The 24,222-nt window shown below is 37.6% G+C and overlaps 2 protein-coding genes across 5 annotated transcripts; one reads left to right on the top strand and one right to left on the bottom strand.

Annotated features, from left to right (window-relative positions):
• Positions 1-5: 5 nt before the first annotated feature.
• LOC122573372 (microsomal glutathione S-transferase 1-like) lies at positions 6-783 on the bottom strand. Its single transcript, XM_043739639.1, has 2 exons — positions 519-783; positions 6-426 (listed from the first exon to the last, which is right to left on the bottom strand). Exons 1-2 carry the CDS (start codon positions 645-647, stop codon positions 103-105), a joined length of 453 nt encoding a protein of 150 aa, XP_043595574.1. The 5' UTR covers positions 648-783; the 3' UTR covers positions 6-102.
• Positions 784-1,527: 744 nt separating this feature from the next.
• On the top strand, positions 1,528-23,627 carry LOC122573358 (ubiquitin-conjugating enzyme E2 R2). Of its 4 annotated transcripts, none has more exons than XM_043739607.1 (6): positions 1,535-1,734; positions 1,821-2,054; positions 9,029-9,115; positions 21,098-21,195; positions 21,349-21,483; positions 21,769-23,627. In XM_043739607.1, the coding sequence occupies exons 2-6, from the start codon at positions 1,881-1,883 to the stop codon at positions 21,992-21,994; spliced, it is 720 nt and encodes a 239-aa protein (XP_043595542.1). In that variant the 5' UTR covers positions 1,535-1,734; positions 1,821-1,880; the 3' UTR covers positions 21,995-23,627. The 4 variants fall into 4 exon arrangements, with proteins under 4 accessions (XP_043595550.1, XP_043595542.1, XP_043595533.1 ...); XM_043739625.1 differs by lacking the exon at positions 1,535-1,734 and adding an exon at positions 8,283-8,445 and having other exon boundaries at positions 1,918-2,054; XM_043739598.1 differs by having other exon boundaries at positions 1,536-2,054.
• The last annotated feature ends 595 nt before the right edge of the window (positions 23,628-24,222 follow it).

Here is a 24,222-nt window from a genome sequence, read left to right as displayed (position 1 = left end):
TAATCTAATCAATAGAATTTCTTGATATATTTTACCAGTAACTACAACATTAATAAACAATAAAGAATATATCAAAACAAAGATAAAATCTTAACATTGAAATTACAAATAGTACAACAGAGTATAAAATGCTTGATATGTAGTAATAGCAAAACCTACAAAAAAGGCTATTGCTCTATGAGGTTGTTTTGAGAAAATAGCATATACCACTGTGTGAACAAATCTAGCAATTACAAAAGCCCTGATTAACATTGAAGCTAACCATGTAGAAGGTCCTGTGGTTAACCAAGCGAATGTAACAATATACCATATAAGAATATTTTCCAAATCGTTTAAATGTGCTCTGCGTACGCGTTCAACTTCGGCATCATTGGTATTAACTTTTGATCCCCTTAACAGTTTCGTATCCTCGATGTTTGCAAATGCCTGGAATAGATATAAAAATTATATTTTCCGTTTTCGCATACGATATAAATACAAATAATTTTGTATTGCAAGTTAATGAAATGTATACGTACCAAATTTTTAAATCTGTAGTGTGCTGTTAATGGTACCATCGCGAGTAATTTTAAAGCAAGTATACTTCCCCAAAATGCAAAAATTTTGAAAAGTTCGGGGTCTACAAGACTTGTGTTTAAGGTGGACATTATAAATGTCGTATATTATGTATAATTCCGTGTAGATTAGTTCGATAAAGTACGTTGCATAAATCGTGTCTTGCGAACTGCGTTAGAACGTTTGCTACGTAGAAGGATTCTGATGAGACTATCCATGGTTAACGTTACATGTTAAAATGTATGTGCAAAGTGGGGATACGTATAAAAAAAAAGCGAATGTCATCATGTATCAACATGTTTTTCCTGATGATTTTACAAAACTAATACGAGTGAAAAACGATAACAATATCTATTGAAATGTGTTTTCATATTTATTCTTATTTCAATATTAACAATTCATAGATATGTCTTTATCTTTCTTATGCTATGTAATATGTATTGTATTTTTCAATTAAATTCAAATACGTGATTTGACTATTCATATATGCATTAGTCATATAGCATGTAGTATATAGATTTCATATACACTGGATTTTTGTATTCTTGTCCAACGTTATCCAATGAGAATACGTTACACGATGGTTCTCTCTGATTGGTGCTTGCTGTTACTACGAATACAAAAATATATAGTCAGCACTGCCTTTAGCACGAAGGATTTGAGCGACAAATAAGTATGTATAAGTAGCGTATGTACATATATCGCTTCTTTACGCGTCACGTGATTGGGGACGTACTTTCCAATCAGGAAACAGGAAGTCTAGAAATTTATTAAATTGTCTATTAAATTGCTCCAAGTTTTTACTCGCCAATTAGAATAACGCAAAAGAGATCTTTTCTATCAGTTCAAATACAACGATTGGTGTATTTTGAATATATTTTTATTTGAAAATCGTCGACGACACACGGAAGAAAAATAGGGAATATCATCGTGCGCTTGCGCCGAGAGCAACGCTGACGCAGAAGGTACGTCAGCTGTTTTGTTAGAGGTGCGTGCATCGGGCATAGTATATTGTTGACTGGAGGGGCACTTCGCAGTTTGTTGGTCCTATCATATTTCTTTGTTTATTTGATGTGCAAAATCGTATTATAATCATAGAAAACGTCCTGCCGTGAGTGAAAGACCACGACGCGTCGAGGAGCAACAAAGGAAATCGTAGTAACGGCTGCACACTGTCTGGTAAACCCGCTGGAAATTGATTCTGTCGAGGAGCAGTGTTCGCAAAGGCGTCCGTCCGACTGTAGTGTTCTGTGCTACCACTTCAGGAGGTTTAGGACGTTCCGCTTCCTGGAACAGGCTGCAGACTTTACTTCCAGAAGAAAAATATGGCACAAACAACGAGCAGCGCTCTAAGGGCACTTGCCCTCGAATATAAAAGTCTTCAAGAGGAACCTGTCGAGGGATTCCGCGTGAAACTCGTTAACGAGGACAACATGTTTGAGTGGGAAGTAGCTATCTTCGGGCCCCCGGATACGCTTTACCAAGGAGGATACTTCAAGGTAATTATTAGAATTATTCGTAGCTTTTGTTCGTTTTGGAAACTCGGCCGAGATAAAAATTCCATTCTTTTTATCATTTTTACATGTAAACACTACAGTCGGGCATACTTTTCATTTTGTTGGTTATGTTTCTGCTTTCTCTTTCAATAGAGTTTTAAGCATATTTATCTTTTCATCAGAAAACATTATTTTGATTGTTCCAATCGCCAAATATGGTTATAAATTTTCTATATGTAATATAAATTTTTCTTTGGTAATTTTGTAACACTTCTTCATTTCCCTTTTGTCTGGACGTTGTATGTTTAAAAACGCTGTTTTTATGATAAGTCAGTTTCCGTTAATTTTAACAATGTATATATTCGAAAGACATGAACATCTATCAACGTTCCTACGTGAAGGTTGTCCGATGATGACACGATGAAACATTACGATTACCTTGACCAGAAAAGTAACAACGTGAGTGAGTAGTTTAGCCGCGACCGATCGTTGATTTCCCCAATAATAATATGCGTTGCAGTGGTTATCGCTGTTTTGCTCGTCTTTTCTATCCGCGTTACAATTCGATGAATGTTTTCATGCACAAGTCAGAAGGCGACTTTCAAGCAGCGTTGAGTAATCCTGAAAATTAAAGATTACTCAATAAGGCCGGATCGATTGCGTTCCACGCTCATTTTCTCTTCCTATAGTGCTTTTCCTATTGGATTTTTCCACGTGTAATGTAACCCGTCGTTGATAATATACCTCGAGACGCAGTATCATTGTTCTTATTAAACAAATGTTTTCCAACTACCGTCCTCGATATATGTATTATGCGGTACGCGTATGCAATATAATTTATATTCAATTTGGAAAACTATTATATCCTATAGTATACATTAATATACGGTATACAAATAATACAATCTTCAATTTCTGCTTTGTTCTTTCTCTCTTTTTTTAAATCTGCTGCTACAAATAATTGCGCTATCATTCTGCGCTTTCAATCTAGTCTCTAGCGAGCAGAAAACGAATTCTACTGTTGCCGCACGGTTATACGGTTTTTTGTACAGTTCGCGTCCGCTTTCTAAACCACTCTCCGCTTCGTTATGAATTTACGAACGCTTATTCACGTAACGCGAGCGTTACCTATCTTCCCACAATGTAACTGGTCGCAACGAGTACAGACCTGACAACACACCGTTATTTGCGAATCGTATCGTACCGTACACGTGATCAGCATCTACGTGGGTGCCGCAAATCCTGTTCCATAAGATTCTAACCCGCGCTTTATAATCGTAACGCGCCTCTGTCGTAAACAGTATCGTTATACGTTATTATCACGGTAACACGTTTTTTGTTGCTGCCTGGTTATCGCGGTTTATCTAATACACGAACAGTGTCTGACGAAGGTATTCAGACACATATCATAGATAATTTTTATGAATATATAATTTGCAAAATATAAGTATGTATACGAACACTTTCGTAATTCCATTAGCAGTATAATGAGACACGACTAGTGTGATTATATTGGGGAAATTTAGGATCAATCTTAAAATGTATATCTTGGCTCAAACGTCTTGGTGAGTTTATATTTGTTTCGATACTGAAGGAAAATTAATGAACAGCTAAACTACATTATTCGACCTAGTATTTTATACGCTGAAGAAAATATATGATACTGATCTATGAATAACGTTATTAAGAAATTCATAATCTTTATCAAATATTAAAACATTGTTAAAAATAAATGATGTTGTAAGAATTTTGAACGGCAATGTGTATAGAAATTATGGGATGTTTATTGCAAACATATACTTAGTAAAAAGTTAATGTAATTCGTGGCCTCAAACATGTCCTTAGTGGTGAAGGCCATTTCATTAAATATGTATTAATAAATCTCGAATATTGTGGTCTATGTTCTCTAATTTACATACTAATTTTTAATTAAATATATATTCGCAGTAAACATCTTGTAACTTTCATATACATTTTCAGATTTCTTCTGCACTTTACCAAGGTAATCATGATAGTCGTATCTCATTACAGGGCTAATGAAATTTCAAAATATTTTATGTAACATACATAATATATTCCTTAAAAGTTTTCACATTAGTGTCCAAATATTTCCGCGAGCCACGGTATATAATATTGTAATTTTTAGTGAATGTGTGATAAAGAAATCGCATAAAAGATTTACTCGAAGTATTAGTGAAATGAATGAACGTTTATTTTAAGGTATTGAACAAGCGCGGATTAACTGGGAAAATATACATGTACTAGCCTGAGATACGTAGTGCTACGTAGAAATTTGGCTGCACGTGGCAAGAATGTGTGCCATGTGTGTGAAGTCGTTAATGCAGTCTGATTGACATGCGAAAAAGATCTAGTTGTGAGTAAATCGTTGAATTGTTTCACTTGACTGCATCGTTTGAATTATTAAAATTGTATAATAGTTTCAAAAAATGTATAATCGTTACATTTATCATTATAATACTTAATAGACTATTAGTTATTTATATACAAAATACGTATTACGATATATGTAATATATAACAAAAGGAGGATGAATTTACGTTACAACCCAATAATATGTAATATATAAATCGGGGACATTGCTGTTACAAAAATCTTGTCAACTAGTTAAAATGAAAAATTATGACACGACTCGATATTTTAACACGTTCGCAATTATTGCTTCGACGTAGCTCGAGGTATTTCACGTAGAAATGCAGCTCTCCTCGAGCCTCTCCGATCGAATCGAGCTTTTCTTGCGCTCTCGAGTTAATCGACACGGAATGTGCGTAAATACATAGCGAAGCGCAGATTCGTTCGTCGAATTAAATTCTGATCGTAGCTGAGTCCGAACAATTACGCGCAGTCGTCAATCGCCATGAACAATTCCATTTACCGAACGGAAATAATAATTCACGATTTACGTTAAACCGTCACTTCTTTTTCAAGGATTTACGGATCGACCTAGTGAAGTCGAGCCGTAACGCGTGTTGCCACGTTACATAAAACGCCATCGAGCATTGTCTTGTGTCTATCTTTGGCCGGCATCCCTCGAATCACCTGAGCGACTTTCACCCAGTCCCATTCCGACTGAGATGAACAAGCCCAGATTTTTCTCCCCGAGGAAAACCGTCGTGTCTCGCAAACAGGTCACCGCGAACCCCGATAAATGGGTCTTCTCGGTGTATACGTTTGTGTTGCCAGTTTTATTTTCTACTATTGGCGGCCCCACTCGCACTGATTTTGGCCCATTTAATTCTCTCACCTCAGAACAGCGAGAGATGGGCAACGCGAAACTGTTGTCAGTCAAATCGATATGCAACTCCCGCCAGCAACCTTAAACACCGTCAGAATCACTCGACGCGTCAATTCTTCCATATCGTTCGCTTAATTTTCCCGCTCTCGAGTTACAGCTCGTAAATGCGTGGCACAAGCGAAGCTTAGGAGATTCTGCAGCTCAAAATAAGACGAGAAGCTGCGATAACGAAACTGCATTGGAGGTTTCGTTTTTGACAAAGTTGAGTTTGAAAGCTTGTGAGGTAGACGTATTTGACTAACTCCCGATTGGAGAGCGGAGAACGATCGAGGCCCCTGACCATTTGATTTCTGTTCAATATGTTTTAACGTTTTTAAACAAAATATTGAGCATTACGTAATTTGTATGAGTGTATCTGTAGTTATATCGCAAGAGAATTGTGACGAGTTAAATCATCAAGTTACGTAGTACACATACACATACAGACCGTTTGTTCTTTCTTCCGTTTGACGACGAAACCAAGCAAGGATTTCGACACGATGTAACGTCAGATCTCCTGTTGCCATGCATTTCCTCTTCTCACCTGCGGCACGTGCGATACGTGTTCGGTAATACCACGGATCCACGATCCTTTCCTTCTTCTATTCGAATATTATCGTCAGCTGAAAAAGTTATTGCATATTTGGCGCGATGACAACTGAAGTTTCTCGTATTGAGAAAAGACGGAACGCAATGTGCTAGGAACAATATGATTGTTTATTTTACAATTGCTAGCATAAAATTAATTGACAATATATTGAATTTTGAAACTGCTTCTCTGTAAAAAATGAAAAATCTTTCATACTAGTCTTCATATAGAGTAATTGAATTTTTTTTAATAAGGTACGAGTAATATTAGTTTAGCTCAGTTTAATTAATATCAATCTGTATAATTAGGAGTTCATCAGAGAAATAGAAAACAGGCTGATATTTAATCTGAAAATTAAATGAAAAGATGACTTTGATGCGGAATTTTTAAAATCTCTTTCCATTTAAGAGTATGATTTATTACGTTTTTCATCTTATCTGCGACCTCCGTTTATTGGAATATATTACAAATTATAATATAGTTCGAGTAAAAAAATTCCTTCGATAAACAATGTTAAGTGACCTCGTTGATCGAAGTAGCTCTTCAAGGGAACACGATGCCTGTCTTCCTGATTTGGGTCACTTCTTGATCCTTCTGAATCGGCGCGAAGTTTTCAAGGAGTGATGGTAGCCATGTCGTGCAGTGCCATCTAAGGGGTGACCGTCAAGTGCTTATCGTAGAAATAGGTCGAGAAAATTTATAGGTCATACGATACAGTCGACTCGACGGGCGGAAAAGCGACGAGTAAACGACCCTTTGAAATATCGCGACAACGGAAAATGGGCCATCTTTCAACTTGCTCTATACCCAGATATATTTTACGCAATCGAATTATTATTTTCTAAACCCTTCATATTTAACCCTTGTCGTTCCAAGCACTGACATCAATCATCATTTGAGTATAATCTTTGGGTTCTAGTTTGTGGACTATAATAATCATTTAAATTCAGTTGTTGTCCTGCTGGAAAGTTCGGAGGTTCCTTTGTTTTTCGGATAAAATAAAATGTTTTCGTGCATTTTTCCAAGTATTGTAATTCTAACTTTTATTTTTAGATATAATTAATTGCTGCTTTAATACTGTAGAAAAATAATATCGCGACATGATGCAAATTTTTGATGGGATGAAAATAATAAAAAGAGTATATTCTAGTATTACAGGAGAATCTAATATCATAACGAGTATTGTATGATCCTTAAGTATTTGATGTTTTTATGTATTATATGCATTGTAATTTCGTATCTTTAAATTTACCATAAATGTATAGAAATTCGTAGTAAATTCGCAGTAACTCTACTATTCGAATATGTATATGCATTATAATGGCTATTGATATGGCGCACATATGTTTTTTTTTATCATTCATTACTTTATTGTCAAAGTAATGTGTCCCTGTCACGTGTCAAGAGCGCTACATTATTGAAGAACTCAACGCACATGCTTGTTTGTTCCGTCCGATATAATCGAACGGAGTTATCGTTTCTCCTCTACTTGTTTTTCCAATCGTATCACGTACTTTTTGTTCTCGATCGAAACGATATAAATCTCGAATTTTTGTACTGTTATTTTTGCATTGTTTCAGGAAACATAAGAATGGTCGTGTAATTGCATGAATAATCGATCTCGTCCTCGATTCCGCGAATACCTTTCGTCGATGTCATGTGAGATTACTGACTGATAAGCACGATCAATGTTCCCATGTCACGTTGGAAAGTGCAACAAAATCAACGCTGCTTAGAATACTATAGCAACTATTTCCAATTCAATTACCAACTTGTAATTGTGCCTTATCTTTGTCCTTATCTTCACTCGCAATGTCATTACGTGTACAGTGGCTCATGAAAGTATTTGGAAGCATGTAGAACTCTTTTCTAATTATGCGTTTATGGAACATTTTGAAACTGTAATAGAATCCGACTATCATAATTACATATTGAAATTAAGGATCAAAGTGTTGCAAATTTATGTAGCCTTATCCAAGATCATACACGACATATAGAAGGTTCTCGGAATCTCGCTCTATCGTCTGTGAATTGATTCGTTAAGTCTGCTCATAATGCGGTACTGTGCACAAGTACGTATCATTATACGAATTGGAGTGTAGGAAGAAACTCTCGGCTTGAAAACTCCAAAATTAAAAACACAAACGACCCTGCGTCGTTGAAAATCGTCGAAGAGTTGTTAAAATTATCATTACCCTGATACAAGCGCGATTTTGAATAGGAAATATCGCGATCCAGACTTGAAATTCGAACCTCTGGGTAATTAGTTAAATACACGATCCAGCATGGTAGAAATTATTCTACCGCGGAAATGTAAACAAACGCTCGATGGAAAGTAACTTAATTCTAGGACGCGCTATCCCGGAGGACGAGGTGGATATTTGGGCCATGACCAGGTTGCGATCAATATAGCGTCCCGTCGGCAAACCATCGACGAAAGTCCGCCAACAAAGTCGGGGACGACCCTTATGTACACCCTGTGTGCGAAATGGATTCATTCTATACCAATGCAAGTGCGTGGAACGCGTCGTGAAAGGGAAGAACGCGTCCCTTCTCTCAGCCATGTTTCACTGCGATACACGGATGATCATCGATTTGCTGATACCTTGTCGTTATTCCATCGGTTATTATCGAAACAAAACTACGTATTCATTACGCGTCCATTATCAACGATATCGCCTTTGTCCCGCGGGTTTTTGTCTTTCCAGGAAATGATCACAATTCGCTATTTGCCATTGAAACAAACAAATGCTAACAGATTCGCTTCCGTGACGAGTAGTTGCAAGTCGACAAGAGTATCCCTTCGATACGTGGAACAAATCGAATTTTATAGAGCCCTCGGTTCTTGGGTGTTTTCCGGGTAAATTCATCCCTCGCGCGATTACGTTTCCCTCGAGCTCGAACCACATCAGCGTATTGCCTATCGTTCGTTCAATTTTTTCTGGACGCGTCGAGCAATTCGCAAATGACTTGTAAATAATTTTCGGAACCCTGAACAAGGGCCTTTGTGATAATTTACATAAACGATTATCGATCCGTTGTAACGTAGCATCGTCTTAACGCGCATCCTGCGCTCCTGTTTTCTTCCTGTTTCAGGCACACATGAAGTTCCCGCCCGATTATCCGTACAGTCCACCCAGCATTCGGTTTATGACGAAAGTTTGGCACCCGAACGTATACGAGGTGAGTAAATACAGGAATTATCGATCCTGCGCGTGCTTCTTTTCATCCCCTTCCGTATGGCTCGGCTGTTTTTTTCCCTCGTTCTCTCCCTTCTCTCGGCTGAATCTTTCTCCCGCAGTCAACCATCCCCTTTCGTTTTCTCCGATTTCCTCTTTGTCCCTTACCCTGCATGTTGTAACTCTCGCTTCGTTGCTCGAAGAACTCGCGAAATCCGCAATCAGAAGTGTAACGTCGTTTCGCTGGAAAATCCAGCGTCTGCGAGTACTCGATATTTTCAGTCTGCGAATATCAAGCGGTCGTAATTTCGACAGCCGACTCTACTATCGTCACAGGCAAGATCGCTCGTCTTTTTTTCTCCTTCAATTCGCAATCGTCGATATCGAATCTCGCTTTTATAATTGCGACTCTTCCTGAAAAACTACGTTTCGTACTACCGAGATCTGAAAATTGCTGTCGATCGAAGATACCTTATCAACTTGGAGCGCATCTGTGACGGGTTCTTCGTGTGACCCTTCAGCGACTAGCAAAGAGTCAACGACCGTCCAAAGCTCGTTGGACATCCGTATCCAGTCACTTGTTGGAAGGGATGGGACTAGGCGAACACGCCGCGGCTAACGGGAATAAACGCACGTAAATCTCACGCGTCCAGTAACACGCATTAATTATACAATGGTCGATAGTTGCAGCAAGTCAGATCATCGCGATGCCATATACGCGCACCATATGAAGATTAGTACATTTGAATTTTATTTTTAAAACGATCGAACGTACAGATGAAAACTAACTGATTTTACTTATGATAACTGTGGGCCTTTGATAGATAGCTATCTAAGATAAGTGAGAGACGGTGACGTGGAGTCTATCGTTGTTCTTTGTTGTCAATTTCTTTTACGATGAAAGTTTCGTTCCGTTACATCGTGCGAATAATATCGCCGACAGTTGCGCTTTCGCATACGCTATTTTCCATGCAATGAATACTTTTCATACGTTACGTATTTCCATGCTCTCGCGCAGAGGCCAATGCACTTCCACATACCATCAACTCGAACGCCTCTTGCTTTTCTTCCATTCTCATATTTTTTTTTTTTTTTACTATTCTTTTTTCCTTTTCCTTCGCGAGATTAATCCTCCGCAAAAACGTGACAACGAAGAAGAATATAAGTAATTTGTTTAATGAGTATATAATGGAGTGGCCCGAGTGAGCACGAGGATTGTCTGTCACCTCGATGAACTCTGTAACCAGTGCTCCACGATTATCAGTCAATCGAAGCATCTGCACGTCTCGTCGGTCTTTTTTCTTCTTTTTCTTCTTTTTCTTTTTTCACCGACACTCAACGTGTCTCGCCTTTGTTTCTCCAACGAGATAGACCGCTCGTCGCCGATGTAAAAAGGGGGAAGAGTACCCTCGTTACATCGCACGATTACATTATGGATGTCACACACGATTTAAGTACTGCCGTCCTTAGTTAGAATCTCGTATCTACCATTTTGAAACGCTCGAGCAAACCGAAATTTTATGATTTTTTATCATTATCTTTGCTTCTTTATCGATCAATTGAAAATATTTCATTATAATATTTGATTAGTTTATATAATTGTCATACGTAAGTATACGAGCGGCAAGGGTTAACACATAATTACTAGAATTTATTACCTCCCGGTAACTGTTGCGAATAATTTCAATAAATTTTTCATGCGCATCACGTCTCAATCTTGCATAAATACAACCTTGTAATCGATTAATCGTTCCCTTGATAATTTAAATCTAGGTTAATTATCACGTTTCATAGAAGAGACCTGCGGGTGTATACGTTTTCGGATCCGTTTGAAATTTTATCGGTATAATCAATTCAGACTTCGCTACAGGACTTGGCTACTTAACACGTTGAATACGGATGACTCCATACTCCATGGCGGTTTTACGGTTCATCGTGGCCGCTCCTGGAGGCGAGTGACTCCGCGTTGACGTCAAGCGTTTCACGCGTTAAGAAAAAGACATTCGATCGTACTGAACGCTCGTGACTTTGGCTCAACATGTAAACGAAATTTCAAAATGTTTCGTATAATATATAGTCGTGAAAAGTTTCTACAAATGTTAGAATAATTTCGTGAGTCACTGCGAAAATTGAAAACCGCTAGATAAGATATTTTAAGTAAAAAGGAGGGCAGACCAGCGGAACTTAGTGAATCCTACGTAACCGTGGCACGTTCAATGACGACCGAATGACTTTCCACGAAACCCCTTTGTCCGCGTGAGTCACGTGCATGAGAGATTTCTTGCTCCGCGGGGGATCTTACGAACTCGCTCTAAACACGAAACACTGCCAGACAATAATAGTCGTCTCGCTTGAATTTTTCCTCGGCTACGACCGGCGATATGCTATTGTTTTCTCGAAACTGTTTGTCCAATGACAAGTTACGACTTCTTCGCTGGAATCTAAATAATACCATTTCTCTCGAAAAACAAAGAGAATACGGATCTATTGCTTTCTCTTTGAATTTTTCACCGGTAGATAAAAAGGTAACGAAGGTAACGAAAGAGATCGGTGCTACGCGAATCTTCTCCGTACATAGTCTAGTTATCGAAGGCCTTCAATGAATCTATTCGCGTCACCATCCTTCGTTCTTCTCGTGCAACACATAGATATACATACGAGTGACCACAAAATTCTAGACGGTCTTCTATAGAGTTACCGATCTATAAATCTGAAGTACCTATTAGAAACGCACGTAGCATATTTTCCTATTTATTGTATACATATACTACTACACGTGTTTACCATTTAAATATAATCAGACTGCTTGTATCGATACCTAAAGTCTTTCTATATGTTTAGAAGACCCGTCAAGTTTTGCCAAGTAACAAAATAGTTCTATCAGCCTCGACGATTACAAGTACCAGTTTCGTTATTGCACCTTAGTTTTTAAAAACCAATATTAATCGCGTCACGATCATATGCAGCTATGATGTATAATGTACATGCTACGTATATGTCGTTAAAAATAAGCAGACGCCCGGCTTTCGTGCGACAGCCTGCACTTCGTTTATTTCTGTGCCACTTTGTATCGAATGCACCTCGTTATCAACCGAAGCGCTTCGATATTCCGTGACATGACGACTGATGCGGCGCATCTCTTCACAAGCACGGCTTGACCCTGGTACACCTACTTCTTCCTCGAGCAGTGGAAGTCAGATACGCCTTTCGAAGAACGGCGTTGAGGTGGAATCATTACAAAATCCGTAGGCTCGTTTGCCCTCGGCGCGGAGAGGTCGTCGCCTTAAGATTCGACGAACCGTAAAACGTCTGACCGGCTGTACGTGCACCAGCATACAGAGCACGAGAGAGAATGAGAGAGGAGAGATTCACGCTCGCTCTCATGTTGCTCCCTGTCCGCGCTTACGCCAGCTACTTCTCCGTCTATCTGGCTCTCCGCCTTTGTAGATGAGAAGAGAGATGCGTGTATACGTGTGTCGCAGGTTTACTCGACTGTGTCGGCGGTTGGTATATCGACAGAAATTACGCGTGTATAGGTGCTGCCGTTTACGAGCGACTCTAAGGCCGTAAGGTGGAAACGCTCTGGTGGGATAAGGTCGCGCTTACGACTTCCATCTATTATTTAACCTCTTAACGCCACGATTTTCAACTAGTGGCGCACGAGTTTTTAGAACACGCAATGCCTGACTATTCGGTTAACAGCACTGACGACCGCTTTTCTTTTACATTGTCAAATAAAAATAATAATAGCCAGTCGGAGCGAATGCCCTCTCATGAATCAAATATAATATATATGTCGAAGATGTAGAGACATCGAGCATTTCTTTTGGAATACTTGGGCTCAAGGTGACGCAACTGGTCACTGAACGTAGCCACGGTCACGGGATGAACGTTTAACCTGACAGAAGAAGTTCCGATATTGAGGGACACGCTGTATTAACGGACAAGCCCCGGCCAGGAGCAATGTCGGCTCTATGCAGGACTGCCTAGCAACGGCGCCTGGAATTTTGTTGATATTTCTAATCAATATGTAATTGACAAATGAGATCCAGGCAGCCTTTTATTGAGATCTCCTTGGAGGAGATCAGGGAGTCAGTCTAGAAGATACCAAGCGATACAGCTAACGTAATTTGCGATACAGAGAAAATACAAACTATTGTACAAAGAGTTACCCGTTGACCGTGGATTCGTTTGAACCCAAGAATATTGTTAAAAGCGCTCGTTAAACTAATTTGTTGTTAAACCTTGCAAAAGTTATATCTATTCGTGTTAAACAATTGAAGTGTAATATAATTTAGTTAAGTTAAACAATGGTAAACCCAAATGAAGAATTAATACGCGCCCACAACTCAAAAGATGATTCAACACAAAACTTTAATAATAATTCGACATATATATATATATGTGACGATGTGGCGCAGAATTTTAGTAATCAGTTTGCCCGTGTCATGAAATGGAAAAGATTGAAAATCGCTACCTTCATTCTTTTTCACTTAATCGGTCAAAATGCGTAATTTCGTTTTTAACGGAATTGGGTAAATGTGAGGAAAAATTTACATAGCGCGAGCTGGTTTCCATTTGACGTATATCGTAGAGGATACGTTTCTAAGTAACACACGCTTTGAATTTCACGGCAGTCTTTTTTGGTTCTCGAGACAGGCGATTTTGAGATATTATAAAAATAATCTTCTTAGAGAAGAAAATTTAGTCTCTACGATTTCAACCTTGACATATATTTTCAAGATTTTCGCTATGAAGTAAACGCGCTCGCGGTAAAGGGTGCCGCACCCCTTCCCGGAAAAGATTTTAACCTAATCTGAGCCAAGCTCGATTTCGACACGTACAACGAGATTTTATTCTAAAACCATACTGACTAATAAACAGTTATAAGTAACTACAAAGAAATGTAAACATTTATTTTGCATTAAATTTGCTTAATATTCCGTTACTGTCAATAAACCAGGTCCAACGTTTAGTTTCGTTACGAGTTTCGAAATAAGTACGGTTTACAAAATCTCATGTCCCAAGAATCAAAAGAGATCGGCGCAAGATTCAAAGCATATGTTGCTTAGAGACGCACTCTCCAAAATATGTGCCAAAAGAAAAATAATGCGAGCTATGCGAGTTTCTGTGAATTTTTACCCGGAATTATTTCGTCGATATAAAATAATATACTTTTTTGTAATTCTTACTTAATTCTAATTTAATTTGACAGAAATATGTCGACGTAGATATTAGTTACAGAAATATATAAATACATTTAATATTATTTAATATATGTGAATATCTTCGAAAAGTAACTTACCGGATACGAATCAGTTGAGATAAAATATCGCGAATGTTGGAAACAGTTCGCAACAGTTAACGGGACAAGAATCTCGCGCAGCTTCGTCCAAACACCACGAACATCAGCTACTTGTCTTAAAGGAGTTTGCTCTTGTGCTTGTATCATTGTAATTGTTCGTTTAAAAAATAGTCAGTCGTCACGCGGAGAGCTTACGAGGGTCGTTTAATTCGAGATAATTCTTCTGGAAGCTTAATCGGTACACACAAGCTTCTGTACTTTACTCATACATGCTTGTGAACGTGAGTGTATCTTATCTTCGCATTTCTTATACGTTTCTTATCTTCTTTCTTCTCGATTAATATTTATTCGAGTACGTAAGTAGAGAAATGGAACGAAGAAATATCTCGAAAACGCGGACCAGTCGAGTTAAATGGCACGCACACCTACGCGTTCTGTCAAGATATTTAGAAGCGTTGATCGTCTGTGAGGTTTCCTGTTTGGATCGGTCAGCAGAGTTTCTCCTCCTCATCTACATGTCTCGCTGTGATTCACCGTCATCGGAAGCGCGAAAGTGGTTCAGTCACCTCGTCAAAAATAATTCCACTGTTCGTCGCATTTTAGATTAAATTGAACATCGTATATCGTAGATATCGCGCGTAATTTCTTAGATTATACCGCTATTAAAATAGAGCGGTAACATTGGCAATGATCGAGTTATATTTTCGATTTCCGTGATCGATTTGAACCAAGATAAAGGTAAACCTAATTTCACCCGATTTACGAGAACATAGAAGAACTACGGGCCTCCGCATAGTTCTCGCGATAGTTCCGATCGTGGGGTCTATTTTCGAGGCTGACCAGTGCTCAACAAGGTTCTCACCTCGTTCGATGAGATACTCTTCGCTTCTCCGCCTCTTTCTCCGTCTCCTGGCAGCGTCGCTAATTTTAAAAATTTACTCTTTCGGTATTTTGCTCGCACGAAACGCTGACGACCGCAACGGCGACGTGGTTACTCGTGAAAACGTCGCAATATTCCAAGTATTTTTTCTCTATCGAAGTCACATTATCTTATCTCACGTACTGTCCGACATATGTATTATCCTATATTGTTATACACAGATATTTTTGATACTTGCAAATTATTGTAAATGCGTAGAATATACATTGAAAGGAAATTCTTTGGTCTACTGTTGGCATTTAACCTTAGTGAAGCATACGCAATTATTAAATATTTATGAATAATTAATATTGCTCAATGTAAATAAAAAAAAAAAACGATAATTAAAAGTAGATAAATATTAATCGATCGAACACATGCGACTCCAAGTATGTTTAACTTATTCTATCGAATATATTACGTTGCTTTAATTATTTAAAGTAGCTACTAGACCCTGAAATAACAAATTATGAAGTTGGACGAATGTTAATTAATCTGATGAGGTCTCCGATAAAAAGAAGTAAAGAGCCATATCTTTAATAGTAGTGAATGTGTTAAGTGTGTTTACTCAATGTCGAAGCCTTAAAGTCTTAAAATATACGTGTATTCAGCCACGTTCTAAAAGCTTATATAAATTTTATGAAATGTTAACTATTCGATACAATTAAACAGAGAACTTGAGTAACGCGCATATATTCCACGTTTCAGATTGAATTAAACACAGCGTCTGGTCTTTGTTATGACAACAAGCGAAGGATTAATAGCAGAGAAACGTTTCTCTTTCACAGCTTTCAGAATAAAATAAAAAAGTTAACCTTTTGATTTGAATTGCACAAGGTGTCTAATTGATTAATATATAACACGTACAGTAGCTAACGTACCAACTGTACGCGACTAATTAGTAAAAGATAAGTGGCAACAGCTCGATACAAATCGCTCTCTGGTACTTGGATCGCAACAAGAGCCGACGAAAAAGAGGCGTGCGCGTTTATTATATCTAAATTCGCGCTGTATAATTAAATCAGGTATTTTCGGGCAACGCGCATCAAAAGCGAGACTTTATTTTCGCTTCGTAGAAGCGTATAAGCGTCAAACTAGTACAACGTACGAACAGGGGCCGATTCAGAGATAAAAGTTTGTCGTGTGTTCGAACCATAATCCGGCAAGAAATCTCGCGACCTGTTGCACGCCGTTGAAAATGAAGCGCATCCGTCCTGACGTATCGCTGCTCTATTTTCCTTTCAACTGGATTTCTCCAGGCTCTTGCCAGCCACGAACTTCCATCCGTGACGCACTCTAAGAAAAATTTATTCCGCGAACACGATCAAGAAAGATCAGTTTGCAAAAAAGATCGTTCCGTCCAGTTGACATATTTCTTCCGACGTCTGGATTTGTATTTCTGCAGAATGTTGATCAAAGTTGCAGTTTGCTATCGTTCAAAGATATCTGAACGTTTGCCCATACTTGACGCAAACTACATTTTAATTAGTCAGACGTAGATAAATCAGTGATTTTATTCCTTGTAATTACGAGACTGTGACTTTTTACGGAAATAAAAAAAGAAATAGGGAAATGAATCATAAATAGCGATTTGTTTCACTCGCTGGCTTCGTTTGATCTTCGTTTCACGCCGGAAATGTTATATTCCCACAAGTGCATGAGCATCTGCAGTCCGACAGTTATCATAGCTACGTATAATTACAATATTGCGTCGATATTAATGTTAAATTGATCCTTAAAAACCAATATGCAAAGATAAAACCAACGTTTGTGAATTTAATGTTCTCTTAGAGAACCATTTTGTTAATTGACAAATCTTTTACCTTCAAATTGAATTAGATTAGGAAAAGGTATTCTTTCTAAATAAGGACCAACGACTCTTAATAATTGACGAAATCGAAATACCACAGGTATGTGCGCTAAGCGATTAACAAATCACTTCGGATCATCTTACTAGCCGCGTTAGTGATGTCTAAAGACATTTTCTGGATGCAGTAGTGGCCGCGAATTTTCGGGAATCAGAGGAGACCGAGAACCAGAAAGGCGTATTCTCTCTCTCTCTCTCTCTCTCTTTCTCTCTTCCTCTGTGCTGGCCATTCGCCAACGGCACTGCGGCATGCCATGCTTTTGTCCACAAAGAGCGTGCTTACCACACGAATATATCTTCTTGCATCCTTCTACTTCGTTCCCGTTCGAACAGTCGTGCTCGATGGAAAGTAGGGAAAGGAAAAAAAAAAGAAATATTCAAGCCCTTATCTGCGTGACGGTGGATCTCGAGCTGACAGCGTGCAACTTCAACGCGAATCGGAAGATTTTGCAAGCTCCGATTTCCGTGAAAGTCGAACGACCTACTTCCATCTTTTCGCGCTCGTAAAATCCGCAACTCGATAGCATGTAAATTTTCCTCTGCAATCTATTTTTACTCTCTTTCTGTTACCTATCTCCTTATCTTTGCACGTAAAAGAATCGCTGTCTATCGTAAGGTAAACGATCGTGTTCTTCATGGCGCGGTTTTGCACAGTAAACAATGACGCCACGATGCGGAAAACAGACGACAGTGAAAGTTTAATCGCGAGAAGGCGGCTCTCTTTCTAAGAACCTGGAGGAAAGCACGGTTAATCCGTGATCGAGCCGACACCTCGAAAGTCCTAATGTTTCGTAGAATCGTTCGATTTATTTCATAAACATTCACCGTGTTAAAAAAGTATTTTCCAATGTTTATTGAACCGCGATCCTCTTTTACAATGTTCGAGCTGTGACTCTTCGCCATGTTTCTCCATATATTGTACTTTCCTTTTATTCAGATATTACTGATATTACATAATCCTGAAAACCTTCACGGTTTTCCTTTGGCACGGTTTGTGTTTGACTTTAACGTTAGTAACTACTACCACAACTAGCGATCGCTAGTAATTTATTAAAATAACAGATTTTCTTTTTTTACTAATTTTCGTTTTACTGGTCATCTAAAATCATCAAGTCGTCTGAATCATACTGGTAGTAAAAATTACGATTACAATTCGAAGAAGATATTTTATATCTGCAACGACGTTTACTTTGAATTCTAAATATAGTTCTACCGATATAGAGTGAAAATTAGTTTCGATTAATGCGAGTTTCGTAGAATATTCGAACGGTTTGAGTAGTTCTCAAGAAAATTCAAAGGCAACAGATTAAATTAGATTGTTTTTACAATTATCAGAAACGTATCTGATTCTTCTGACGAAATTAATACTCTTCCTGAGACCAAAACGTGATTACGTATATATATCTGCTTTATTATTATCGTAACACTTTAATTATAATCGTTTAAATATAATACACGTATATAGGTATACATAAAAAAAAATAGGTAGTTCTAACGTTCCAAGTACTATGCATAATCGAAAGCCAAAAAATTTGTAATTCCGAGCAACGATCAATTATATAGAGATATTTCTACTACGTCGAAGTGAATTTATTTGAAATAAAAAATTATTTCTACTTCAAAGAAATGCCCACGCCCAAGTCCACGCATTGCGGGCTTTTGCAATCGTTACCCATAAATATTTCAACAAACTAGAGCAAAAAGCATGTACCAAGGAATTAACTAGGTGACCTCGACAAGCTGAAATAGTAATCAATATTTTATAAAAATTTACTTTATCGATTAGGCCATAATCAGTCGTAAGCAAAAATAAGTAGGTACTAAAAATCGTCAACTGAAACTTTCTTGCAACTTTCTAGGAAACACTTCGCGAACTCTTTAAGAGTCGCAAGTTACTCACAAGTTAGCAATCTGCGGACGAATTGTACGAAAAGCGTGGAAAATACGCGCGAACTTACACGTACTCGAATCTCGCGCAGGCACTTAATTGGCAAGAGCGCGAGAATGCCACGCTGTTGACTCCGATATATGTAGCCATTTCTTATGCCGATCGATCAGGTTTAAACGCTTCAGTGAACCGGGACGAGAGTTGCACAAAGACATAGGACGCTTGAAGTCGCCCGTGTAAATGCTAATCGAGATTACCAAGTAGATTAGTAGACGTTTCGACTGACTGGATGCGGAAGTGGTCGGCTGGCAACGGCTGACAGACGAGAAACTGCACACGACTTCCTCTCAATGGCCGCGTTATTTCACCTATTGTTACGACTGTACGTAACCTATCGATTAAATCTAATTAACTGTCACGTTTCCGTGGCCATTACGCTTTTCATTAGCAGATAAATTCACCCTGTATATATGTATAACACGTAAATCAGATTTGCATACAATCATATCCGCGTCTGCTTGAATCGGTGAACCACCTCGATGGAAAGAGCGACGGGCGTAGAGCGTGGAGTCGTTGTTGCTCAACTTTCGAGAGCAAACATCTCCTTGCGTCAGAAAATTTGCATCCAATATTCCGCGGAAGCGTAGTTGGCGAACAGTGAGTTCGACGAAAGACGCGTACAATCACGATTCTTTGAAATCAAATCGTTCCTGCGACGACAAGTTTCTCGAAACGAATCAAGTATATCGCACTTTGAAAATCTACGATAATATAGTTGTTCATGAAAATATTCGAACGCTTGTAGAAATGTATTGCGAATATATCGTGTGTTTTATACTATGTTTTATATTATAAGCGTTTTCTAGTTTTATTAGCAAGTATGATGAACCTTTTCATCTCTGCAAAGCGATACAGAAAAACATGTATATAATATCCAAAGAACCTGATTTGTTATAATATTGAACAGGTAAAACAAGTGTAAAAAGCGCGTGATAACGTGACAAGTTCTTTTTTATTAGTTTCTCGTTAGATCCATAAATATCGATTTCTTGAAGATAGCTGAGAAGTTCTTAAGATCTCATGAACAATTAATAAAGTGCGATTTATTGAAATATTCAACAAGATGCAAAAATATACATATATATTGATCGCACAACCAAATAAGAGAACAGTTTTCATGAATATGTAATTAATTATTTACTTTTTAAATCGCTTATCACGTTTTTTCCCCTTCTTCGTATCTGCTCAGATACCATATTCTTACATTCGTTCGTAAAAATATGACTTTGCATAAATATCTACCATCTTTATTCACAAATATTGTTGGAACCCTGTAAAGTAAACTTTATGTATTTTGCTGAATTCGGATTTAAAAATACATATTGAAGTTGATCCCGACACTAATCATTTTGCACCATCGAATCTTTCCAGCAATTAACCGATTCCATGGGAAACGGTTTCATCCAATGGCGACCATTTCCTTCCTGTGTTTAACTGATATATTACGAGAACCTCGGTTTATGAATTCGTTCTGGTCGTCTGGTTTTCTTACACGATCAAGGGAAAAAGGAACAGCAAGAAGTTTCTGCAATCAGAGGCGTCGCATGTTTGCGCGCGTTTCAAAGAGGAAACGTTTATATGTTCGTGGTTGGAGCTCCGAATATGGCGCGTAAAGGAGACTGAACAAGGATTTTCAGGTTCGCGAAAGACGCTACGAGGTTTTATCCTTCGACCCGGACGAGGCTTGTTTCCCCTATGGGCAATGCGCCTTCAGGGACGATTAACGCGGAACTCGCCTCCTTTCCCCTTCTACGATCAAATAATTCTCTTCTTGCCAAAGTCTATCTACGTCCTTGAAAATTTGTTGCCCAGATCTGAACGTGTATGCGTTAACCATTGAAAGTAATGGAATATCTTTTTTTGCTTGAAGAACGTTCTCCGTTATTGGTACTTTTCTATCTGAATATGTAGAAGCATGGGTAATTAGATTTTGTTGATGTCTTGCAGAATGGAGATCTATGCATATCAATTCTGCATCCACCGGTAGATGATCCACAAAGTGGAGAACTGCCATGCGAGAGGTGGAATCCGACACAGAATGTCAGGTGAGCATTACAAGTAGAAATGGCTGATCCAAAGCTGAATGTTAAATACTCTTGGCATATGTTGAAACACATACCTTGCATCTTGCTGTTGATTACTGTAAACGTAAAGAAGTAACGCGGAGAAACGACAAATGAACTCTCGTTTTGAAATAGGACGATCCTGTTGTCCGTGATTTCACTTCTGAACGAGCCCAATACATATAGCCCTGCGAACGTGGATGCCTCGGTGATGTATAGGCGCTGGCGCGACTCCAAGGGTAAAGACAAAGAGTATGAAAATATCATAAGGTACAATAATATTGATCTATTCCGCATCCTACGGATATTTTCATTTATCCTGCGCGTAATACTTCCCTTTTATCTCTTCGCGCTACCTTATCACATAGAATACTGATCAAACACATACGTGGAAGTGTAATATCAAATTTATCGCGACGTAAAGCCTTGTAAATTTAAAATATTGCAAGTTAGAGAATGAGGAAAACGCTCGTGTTATTATTCTTTTTGGAGAAAAGATACGAAGGTCAGGCAAAGCAACGCACGTACATCCAAGAAATGGTTGGTTGATTACAGAAAACAAGCACAAGCAGCGAAGATGGAAGCTGAGAAAGAGGGGATCGTCGTACCAGTAACGTTGGAAGATTACTGCATCAAGACTCATGCGAGGCCAGCTGAACAACAACTAGACATGACGGATTTCTATGATGATGAGTACGAGCTGGACGACGACGACGATGACGAACAAATGAGCGCTAGTGACTACGAAGACGGTGACGACAGTGGCAACGGAGAGTCGTGATCCATTTTCTCAAACTATTAAAAAAAAAAAAAAACTCGAAAACGCTAATTATTATCAGTTCTGTATAGATTAATAAATTAACGGGCTTCTAAACCGGACGCTCTCTCTTTTCAGACGTGCCACCTTAAATTCAAGTACGCGTTTAAAAAAGAACTTAACTCGTCGTTAGGTATTTAAGTAGGCTCGTATTTTAGGATGGTGTCGATAATATCACATTATTCTTCGTCATAATATCTTAGACGAAATCGACATAAAATTCGTTGATTAGTTATTTATCATTATATTATTTTTGTTGATCGTGATCACTTCAATGCAAGATTGAATAGTTTTACTATGTAGTTTGGTTTCAATTCAACTAATAAAAATATTTATAAACTGGTTATAACGCCATGAAGATGTAACGAGATTTTATTAGAATATACACATTACGAAGTGATATGTAATTTGGAAAATCTCGAAAAAAGAAATAATTCTATGTATGCTAAATTGTTGAGAATGCCGTGTTTATAAGCTCTTTAACTTAAGCAATATACGGTATGAAAATAAGTACTTTGTTAGAGAAGCACTGTGCTTGTTGTGTTGTGGTTGGCACGTCGATCTTTTAACTAGGTAAAAAGTAAAAAGGACCAATTGATTTACCTTATGGTGATCAGCGTTCGATAAAATTAATCATAAATGAAAAGTACAATGATTGGGCTGGCTCAAATCTTCTTTATCCGTGTGTTGTATTTGAAATTATCAGTGGGTATATCAATTGATCCTGCATTTTAAATCTTCGATAAAAATTTACATTGAATAAAGTGAAATTCCTCTGTTTCGTATGATTATTTATGCTATGAAGCCAAAAGTTGGAAAGAAATTCGGATGTGTGAGAAAAGAAGCAAACTGCCAAAAAAAAGACCTGTTCAACATTCTTCGTAGTCGTAAATTTTATTTAAAACAGGTATACTGTTGGAAAAAAGTTTCTTAAATGTTCTATTTTTCGATTCAATCGACTAATTCGAATCATTTTTCTTCTTTCATACACACAGGTTTATATAAGTTTAAATATTACGTTAGACATTTTTATTTCTTGTTTATAATGGAGCTACGAGGATTGTGTTTTGCGAAATACTGTAACGTTTTAGGGCAGGTCTTTGGCCAGCTTGTTTATTCATGATTACTAAACATAGAACATAATTTTTTCTATGAACGATATATCTTAAGTTTCACTGATTTTTCATTAATATAATTAAATTCCTTTGAGAAAAGTACTGAAGTACGTCTATGAACTTCTACGTGCATTGCGCTACATCCACAAAGTTAGTTTAGCTTATAACAATTATTAAGATCTCTTGATGTTAAGTATTATCTTTCACACGGGGACGAAGCTTTGTAGGTGAAGTTAATTAAACATAAGCTTACTACTTAAGTGAAAGGAATACCAGGTACAGCTAACCTACTCTGTGGTAGTGTATCTGTGCTCGTACGACTGAAATTGTAAATAGTACATGAAACCCAATCTTAAAGACATGAAATGTGTAAATGGTACTTCTATCTTCGTTCTCCATTAGCCATTTTATTAAAAGACCAAAATTAAGTGTTGAAAAATGTTAAACGGTAAAATAAAAGCAAAAGAATATTTAAATTTCAATATTGTCTAAAGGAAACATATACTCAGCGCTTGTAGTGATATAGCAAACAAGAAGTAAATATTCCCTAGTTCCTTGTCATACCTATAACATATTTACATAAAGGTAAAACCTTTTTCATTTCTGTCTCTCTCATGTTGTCCCTAGCTACTTAATAATAGATGAAACAACTGTGTAAGACACTGACATAACACTAATAATTTATATACTATATAATTCTTTCCTCCTTTTTTTGTACATACCAATAAAATCTCTTCGTACAATTTAATAAAACTAGCGCAACAATATTAACGCACTTTGTTAATAGTTTAAGCTAAATATTATTATAATTTTTCATTTCGTACTTATATCGATCGTTATAATTAACATACTGAGAGAAAGACACTTTATTTTCTAGGTAAGTAAATATGCTTTTATTTAAAAATCGTTCGTCCAACAAGAATAATAATTCTTAAATTGATCATCATTACTCATCTCATTATAAAATGTAGAAATCATGAACATGTAACTTAACTAATTCACACTTTTATTCACAGATTCACACACATTCTTCATTTCGTACTTATATCGACCGATATGATTAATATACCGACAAAA

Source organism: Bombus pyrosoma, linkage group LG2 (genome assembly GCF_014825855.1).
Source record: "Bombus pyrosoma isolate SC7728 linkage group LG2, ASM1482585v1, whole genome shotgun sequence".
In the NCBI taxonomy this organism is placed as follows: domain Eukaryota; kingdom Metazoa; phylum Arthropoda; class Insecta; order Hymenoptera; family Apidae; genus Bombus; species Bombus pyrosoma.
This window is presented reverse-complemented; position numbering and strand designations above follow the sequence as displayed.